Source organism: Aegilops tauschii, chromosome 7 (genome assembly GCF_002575655.3).
Source record: "Aegilops tauschii subsp. strangulata cultivar AL8/78 chromosome 7, Aet v6.0, whole genome shotgun sequence".
Taxonomy (NCBI): Eukaryota; Viridiplantae; Streptophyta; class Magnoliopsida; order Poales; family Poaceae; genus Aegilops; species Aegilops tauschii.
In genome coordinates this window covers 40,567,670-40,575,677 of record NC_053041.3, presented here as the reverse complement: position 1 = coordinate 40,575,677, position 8,008 = coordinate 40,567,670, and the positions used below count along the sequence as shown (strand labels likewise).

Sequence of the window (8,008 nt, the reverse complement as noted above, 5' to 3'; positions counted from 1 at the left end):
ATTCTGCACACATGCAGAGACTGTAGTTTTGTTCTCTCCTCACTGATATTCTCTTCCTCTTATACTACTTTTCAGGCAGCGACTAATTAACATGCACTGGAAAGCAGACCGGAAAAATATTCAACGTCGTGAGAGACAAGTCCAACAGAGATAGTCAAACAGTAGACTGGCTGAATGATCTACATGAACTTGGAATCGAAGCCATAAGCTGATACTTGTAGATATCCCCTTTAAACTCTTTTCGTTTGTATTGAAGCTTATGCACCAGTCGAACAGTACAATCGAATGAACAAAAAAAATCACAGCCCCAAGTACGTGTCAAGCATCTAACCGATCCAATTCTATACAGAATTACTGATCAAAATCAAGAAAGCCGGCATGACACTGACTTGCTTAGTGCATGACGATGGTGTCAAAGCAATTGAGCCCGTCGAACGCGAGCTCGAACCCGGGGCGCCGCTGCGCCGTCGGCTTGCCAGTGAAGTAACCCTGCGCCTTCTCAGAGTCCGGCTTGTTAGCCACTGCTGGCTTCGTCGCGTGGCGGCCACCTGAGACCAGCCTTTTGACCGTGCCGGCGGTAAGCACCGATGTGCCGTAGCCGTCCAGCGGGGCCTCGCAGAAGACGAGCGCCGTGAAGAACCTCTCCATAGCCATGGATCCTCTACTGCCGGATGCTTTGATCAGGCAGTCTGGCATCAAGGATTACTTGCTGCTGCTGGTAGAACGAAGGAAGATATTCTTGTTTGCTTGGTGATCCAGCTGGACGTCGGGGTTGGGATTTTATAGGGTCGCCCTGTGCGTGCGGGTCTCCGGTTGGAATTCGGAGGGCACGCGGAAGCAGAGTACGCACGAGCCGGAGTCTAGAGGATTGCGACCGTGCCGTGTGGGGTTGGATTAGATGGAGTCTACTCTGTCTCCACCATGCCTGCGCGTGCGGACAAGGACATCCGGGTTTGACCTATTCTTACCCGTAGCGTGACGTGAGGTTGAGAAGCACATCACCGTTGGATTAGATATTCCTTTGCTGCTGTATACTGACTTTTCGGTCAAATCATATCGTCTCGGCTTTGAATTTCGTAGTAGTGATAGAAGATTCGGACTGCCACCTAGAAGGGGGTTAGGTGCCACGGAATCCGTTAGCGTCCAATCTTTGAAAACACATTGTCGGTAGTCTTTTTTCTCATGGTCGGACCCTTTCTCTGACCCTGCGCAAGCAGAAGCTACATGCATCGGCCTGCCTTTAAAAAAAATTACTCTAGACTTTTCATAAAAAATGATGCATACAACCATCTTTATTAAATGAGTCTGACAAAACAAATAAATAGATCAACCCAAAGCCACCTTCTTGGCGAACCAAGTTGCTAAACCTACAAGTATATAGATGTGCCCTGACAGCCTCAACGGACATCATCTAATCCGGTGGCCTCAAAAAGCCGTCCACCTGACAAGCTGAGAAAACCAACCGATCTAAGTGTCAACGAATGGGCAAGCCTCATGTAACACCCCGGATGTAACTTTCCATATTTGTAACTCCAACTCTTGCCATTTTCGGCTATGTGTATGATATTCCCTTCGTGGTCGGGTTTTGTCTTTCGTTTTGCATTTTGTTTCATGTCTTGCATTTCATATCATGTCATCATGTGCATCTCATTTTGCATACGTGTTCGTCTCATGCATCCGAGCATTTTCCACGTTGTCCGTTTTGCAATCCGGCGCTCCCACCTCCTCCGGTGCACCCCTCTTGTTTTTCTTTCGTGAGCGGGTGTCAAACGTTCTCGGAATGGACCGAGGCTTGTCAAGTGGCCTTGGTATACCACCGGTCAAGTTTCGTTCCATTTGGAGGTCGTTTGGTACTCCAACGGTTAACCGGGCATCCGCAAAGTCTGTTTGTGTGTGCAGCAAAACACGCCACAAAACCAACCCAAAACCCACCAAACTCTCTTCCATGCTCTAGGTCGTTCGATCACGATCGTGTGGGCGAAAACCGCACCTCATTTGGACTCTCCTAGCTCCCTCTAGCTATATATATGCATCCCCTCCCGAAAACATTCGCAGTCCAAAACCCTTGCCCTCTCCCTCCGCGCGCCGGACACGTCCGCCCTTCGCCGGACAAATCGCGCCGCCGCCCCGGGCCAATCAACCGCTGCCACGTGGCCTCCGCCGGCCGCCTTCCGCCACGGCCCGCCCGGCCCGCGCGGGCCCCCCGGCCCGGCCTCCGCCCGACGCCCGCCGCTCCTTCCTCCTCCTCCAGCGCCACCCCGTCGCCTCGGCGCCGCCGCGCCGTCTCGCCGGCCGCCGCCGCACGCCCCGGCCGCCGCCGCCCGGCGTGTTGAGGATATAACCATTAGAGTCACCCGCCCAGGAGGGGCCGGGTACGTCATAATGGTCATCACGCGAAGCCCAGTACCAGACTTGAAGACGGCGGGTCAATAATGGGCTTAAGACCCGGAGATGGCTTAAAGCCCGTAGTGATAACCGCCGTTATGGTGAAACTTGTAGTGTAAGGCAAGAGTTGTTAAGAGTCCGAGCCGGACACTGTTATGAGCCGGCCGGGACTCTGAGAGCCGCTGGGCGTCAACCTCTCTATATAAAGGGACGACCCGGCGGAGGTTTAAGGACAAGTAAGACCAAATCGATAGCCGGGCAGGACTTTCTAGCTCCTGGTCGTCGAAACCCTAATCAATACCACCTCAACTGGACGTAGGCTTTTACCTTCACCGTAAGGGGCCGAACCAGTATAACCCTCGTGTTCCTTGTCCCGTTTAACCCCTTTAAGCTTCCTAGCTGCGATGGCTCCACGACTAAGTCCTTGCACGAGGACATCTGCCGTGACAATTCCACGACAGTTGGCGCCCACCGTGGGGCTGACGCATGGTGGATTTGAGTTCTTGAAGGGAAGCTTCGAAGGGCTCAAGGGATACGCTGTGGGCCGGATGACCAAGAGTCGTCGCGGCAAGCTCTACATCGACGACGCAAACTGGGGCCCCGACGCCAGCTCAATCGAGTACGGGTGCCGGGTCCCCTTCGGCGCATCCATTTCTTCATTGGCAAGATTGGTGAGCCGGGCCCTGAGCCGGATCTCTGCGCCGATCTCATCGAGACGGCTCAGCGCGCACGACCCGCCCGGGCTTTACCTGCCCTGAAGCATGCTTTCGTGGGATGTGTCCATGGAGGACTCTCTGAAGGATCTAGATCTGCTGATGAGACGGCCGCCGGCTCTGACGGCGAGTCGTCTACGGATGAGTCAAACTCGTTGTATCAACTTCAAGATGGCAGGCTCAGGGGTTGTTCCGATGGCGACAGCATTCCGGACCCCTTTGAGCCGCCGAGCCGGGTTGGAATCTTCATGGCCGGCGCACAACCTATTCAAAACCCCGCCGCCGGGTCAGGAAGCCCTGTGCCCTCGCCGGCTCTGGTGCTGATGGATCTCACAGACAAGATGACGGTCCTGTTGACCGCTACGGTTGCCCCGGCGGATCAAGTTCAGCATGACGCGGAGGTGGCACAGTTAAAGTTGGATCTAGCAAAAGCCAAGGAGGATCTGGCAGCGGAAGGGATCAGGATGGCTGCAAAGAGGGCGGCTCTCGACGCCCAGACTCAGCTGATCCAGGCACAGTCTTTCCGGCTCACGATGGATCAAAACGCGTCCAATGAGGTCATGAGAAGGAGGCATCAAAAAGCCCAATCTCGACTCCCTCCGGTTTACGATCCTCGAAACCTCTTCAACACGCCTAGGGCAGGGCCTAGTAACCCGCCAGAGATCATAGTGCCCGGGGCTGGAACGCCAATTCAGCCCCAAGTGATGGGACCTCCCCGGGTGAACCCTGCCCCGCCTCAGTACGTGCCAATACCACCGGGTCATTATGCCAACCCGTTGGAAAACATGGTCGCCGCGGCGGCGCGGCTGGCGGCTCTCCCAATTGATGGTGACTCTCCAACGGCGGTTGAAACCCGCCGGGTCAGAGAACTCCTTCAGACGGCTCTGGCGCAGCAAGAGGCATATTCTTATAGCCGGGACATGATTCATTCAACCCCTCGTCCGGGCCGGAGCCCGAGTTATAGCAGACACATGGTCTCAGCGACCGGCTCAAGTAATGTCAGACGCCATGACTTGCCTCCTGGCCACGGCCCGGCTCATAACGGAGCCTTTCACGCGGTAGACCAAGACAGAGCATGGCAAGAGGCAGAGCAGGTGCCTCAGTTGACGGCTTACCAGCCACCCCCGGCTTATCCGACGGCTTCCATCGACGTGGGTATACCTACGAGGACTGGAGGTGTTCCTTGTCTGGTGCCGGCTCTCCGTAACGAACGTCTGCCCAAGGATTTCAAAGGGCCAAGGAAAGTGCCTAATTACACAGCTGATTTGCAACCCGGAGCATGGATCGAGAGTTACGAGATGGCTATGGAGTTGCTGGAGGTCAGTGAAGCGGCAATGGCCAAGTACTTCACCATGATGTTAGATGGGACTGCCCGCACTTGGTTGAAAGGGCTGCCACCGAATTCTATCGGGTCTTTGGCTGAGCTAAAAGCCCGGTTCATCCAAAACTTCAAAGATACCTGTAGGCAGTCTATGTCCATTGTGGATTTGACTAACTGTAAGCAGCAGGAGGGTGAGTCTACAACCCATTGGGTTCGCCGGGTCAAAGAGATAATACATTCATCTGATAAGATGGATGCCGGCTCTACAGTCTTAATGTTGGAGCAGAATTGTCGTTTCATGCCCCTGAAGATGAAACTCGGGTGGCTCAAGCGCGATTGCAATGATATGGGTACGCTGATGGCGGCTTTCGTCAAGTACGCCGACTCTGATAGTACCAAGGACCCCGCATCGGATGATGAAAGGACAGGGAAGGGAAAGAAGAACGGCAATGGCAAGTGTTGAGGATATAGACCTTGGAGTCACCCGCCAGGAGGGCCGGGTTACTTGTAGGGTCATTGCCAGAAGCCCGGAGTCAAGTTCCAAGATAATGGGCCAGAGATGGGCTGAGACCCGGATATGGCTTAAAGCCCGTAGTACAATCTTTATTGTTATAGTAGAACTTGTAGTATAAGGCAAGTATTGTTTAGAGTCCGAGCCGGACACTCTTATGAGCCGGCCGGGACTCTAAGGGCCGCTGGGTGTCAACCTCCCTATATAAAGGGACGACCCGGCAGCGGTTTAGGGGCGACAACAATCTGATCGAGAGCCGGGCATAGCTGTTTAGCTCCCTGGTTATCGAAACCCTGATTAATACCACCTCAACTGGACGTAGGCTTTTACCTTCACCGTAAGGGGCCGAACCAGTATAAACCCTCGTGTTCCTTGTCCCACTTAACCCCTTCAAGCGTCCCAATTGCGATGGCTGCACGACTAAGTCCTAACCCAAGGACATCTGCCGTGACAATTCCACGACAATTGGCGCCCACCGTGGGGCTGGCGCACGGTGGATTTGAGTTCTTGAAGGGCAGCTTCGAAGGGCTCAAGGGATACGCTGTGGTCCGGATGACCAAGAGTCGTCGCGGCAAGCTCTACATCGACGATGCGGACTGGGGCCCCGACGCCGGCTCAGTGGAGTACGGGTACCGGGTCCCCTTCGGTGGAATTCATGTCTTCATCGGCAAAATTGGAGAGCCGGGCCCCGAGCCGGATCTCCGCGCCGGTCTCATCGAAACGGCTCAGCGCGCACGACCCGCCCGGGCCCGGCCTGCCTTAAAGCGCGCTTTTGTGGGATGCATCCACGGAGGGCCCTCTGATCCATCTGGGTCTGGGGATGAGGCGGCCGCCGGCTCTGACGGCGAGTCGGCCGCTGATGAGTCAAACTCGTTGTACCAACTTCAAGATGGCAGGCTCATGAGTTATTCCGATGGCAGCAGTATTCCGGACCTTCTTGAGCCGCCAAGTCAGGTTGGAGTTTTTATGGCTGGTGCGCAGCCTATTCAGAACCCAGCTTCCGGATCGGAAAACCCGGTGCCTTCCCCGGCTCAGGTGCTGATGGATCTCACGGATAAGATGACGACCCTGTTAACCGCCACGGTCGACCCGGCGGATCAAGTTCAGCATGATGCGGCGGTGGCACAGCTAAAATTGGATCTGATAAAAGCTAAAGAGGACCTTGCAGCGGAAGGGATCAGGCTGGCTGCGGAGCGGGCGGCTCTCGATGCCCAGACCCAGCTGATTCAGGCGCAGTCCTTCCAGCTCACGATGGATCAGAACGCGGCCAATGAGGTCATGAGAAGGAGGCATCAAAAGGCTCGGTCTCGACTCCCGCCGGTCTACGATCTGTGCAACCTCTTCAACACGCCAGGTGCAGGGTCTAGTCACCCGCCGGGGGTCGTAGCACCCGGATCTGGACCCCTTATTCAACCACGAGTGATGGGGCCTCCCCAGGGGCCCCCCGCCCCGCCTCAGTATGTGCCAATACCCCCGGGCCATTATAATAACCCGCTGGAGAACATGGTCGCCGCAGCGGCACGGCTGGCGGCTCTGCCTGTTGATGGCGACTCTCCGACGGCTATTGAGACCCGCCGGGTCAGAGAACTCCTCCAGACAGCGCTGGCACAACAAGAGGCGTACTCCTACAGCCGGGATAGGATCCATTCAACCCCTCGTCCAGGGCAGAGCCCGAGTTACAGCCGGCACATGGTCTCGGCGACCGGCTCAAGTAATGTCCGACGCCATGACCCGCCCCCTGGTCATGGCCCGGCTCATAATGGAGCCTTCTACGTAGCAGACCAAGCACGCCAGGAGGCGGAGCAGGCGCCTCAAGTGATGGCTTACCAGACCCCCCCGGCTTATCCGACGATGTCCGTTGATGCGGGTATCCCTACTAGAACCGGGGGTGTCCCGTGTTTGATGCCAGCTATCCGTAATGAACGTCTACCCAAGAACTTCAAAGGACCTAGGAAGGTGCCTAACTATACAGCAGACTTACAGCCGGCAGCCTGGATCGAGAGTTATGAGATGGCTATGGAATTGCTGGAAGTCAGCGAGGCGGCCATGGCCAAATATTTCACCATGATGTTAGATGGAACTGCCCGCACGTGGTTGAAAGGGTTACCGCCGAACTCCATCGGGTCTTGGGCTGAGCTGAAAGCCCGGTTCATTCAAAACTTCAAAGATACCTGCAGGCAATCTATGTCAATCGTGGATCTGACTAACTGTAAGCAGCAGGAGGGTGAATCCACGACCCATTGGGTTCGCCGGGTCAAGGAGATCATACATTCATCGGATAAGATGGATGCCGGCTCTGCAGTCTTAATGTTGGAACAAAACTGTCGCTTTGTGCCCCTAAAGATGAAACTCGGGCGGCTTAAGCGTGACTGTACTGATATGGGTACACTGATGGCAGCTCTTGTCAAGTACGCCGATTCCGATGGTACCAAGGATCCCCCTTCAGATGATGAAAGGGCAGGGAAGGGAAAGAAGAACGGCAACGGCAAGGGTCCTCAGTTTAGCCCGGGGAACCAAGGAGGAGGCAAGCGCAAGGCCGATGGCAGCCTAGAGTTTGTAGCCAACACCAACTCTCAAGGTAATAACCAGCGACGCAAGGGGAGGCCCCCTCCCCGAGGCGGCGGGTCAGGACCTTCTCTAGAACAGCTGTTGAATGAACCTTGTCCGAGACACGGTTCTAGAGAGAAGCCAGCGACTCATCTGTGGAAGGATTGTGCTATCATGAAGGCCTTTAAAAACTACAATGGTCCGGGTGGCGGCTCAGGCGCCGGCGGCTTTCATGGCCCGGGCGGCGGGTCAAATTTCGGTCCTCAGAACGGTCAAGGGGGCTTTAATCAACAGTCTGGTCAGGGTCATCAACAGCAACAGGGGGGCTATCAGACCCACCCAAGCAGCTTAGCGGTGGACAGTATCACGTGTTCACCACTAGTTTGTGCAAACGAGACGAGAAGCTTCACAAGAGGGCTGTTAATGCTGTTGAGCCGGCGGTTCCACGCTACTTACGGTGGTCGGAGCAGCCCATAGTGTGGAGTAGGGAGGATCACCCTCCCCGGGTGGATAACCCGGGCCACCTGGCCT

The 8,008-nt window shown here is 55.5% G+C and overlaps 1 protein-coding gene across 1 annotated transcript; it reads right to left on the bottom strand.

Annotated features, from left to right (window-relative positions):
• Positions 1 to 224: 224 nt before the first annotated feature.
• On the bottom strand, positions 225 to 813 carry LOC109765336 (uncharacterized). Its single transcript, XM_020324132.4, has one exon. The coding sequence runs from the start codon at positions 694 to 696 to the stop codon at positions 394 to 396; it is 303 nt and encodes a 100-aa protein (XP_020179721.1). The 5' UTR covers positions 697 to 813; the 3' UTR covers positions 225 to 393.
• Between the last annotated feature and the right edge of the window lie 7,195 nt (positions 814 to 8,008).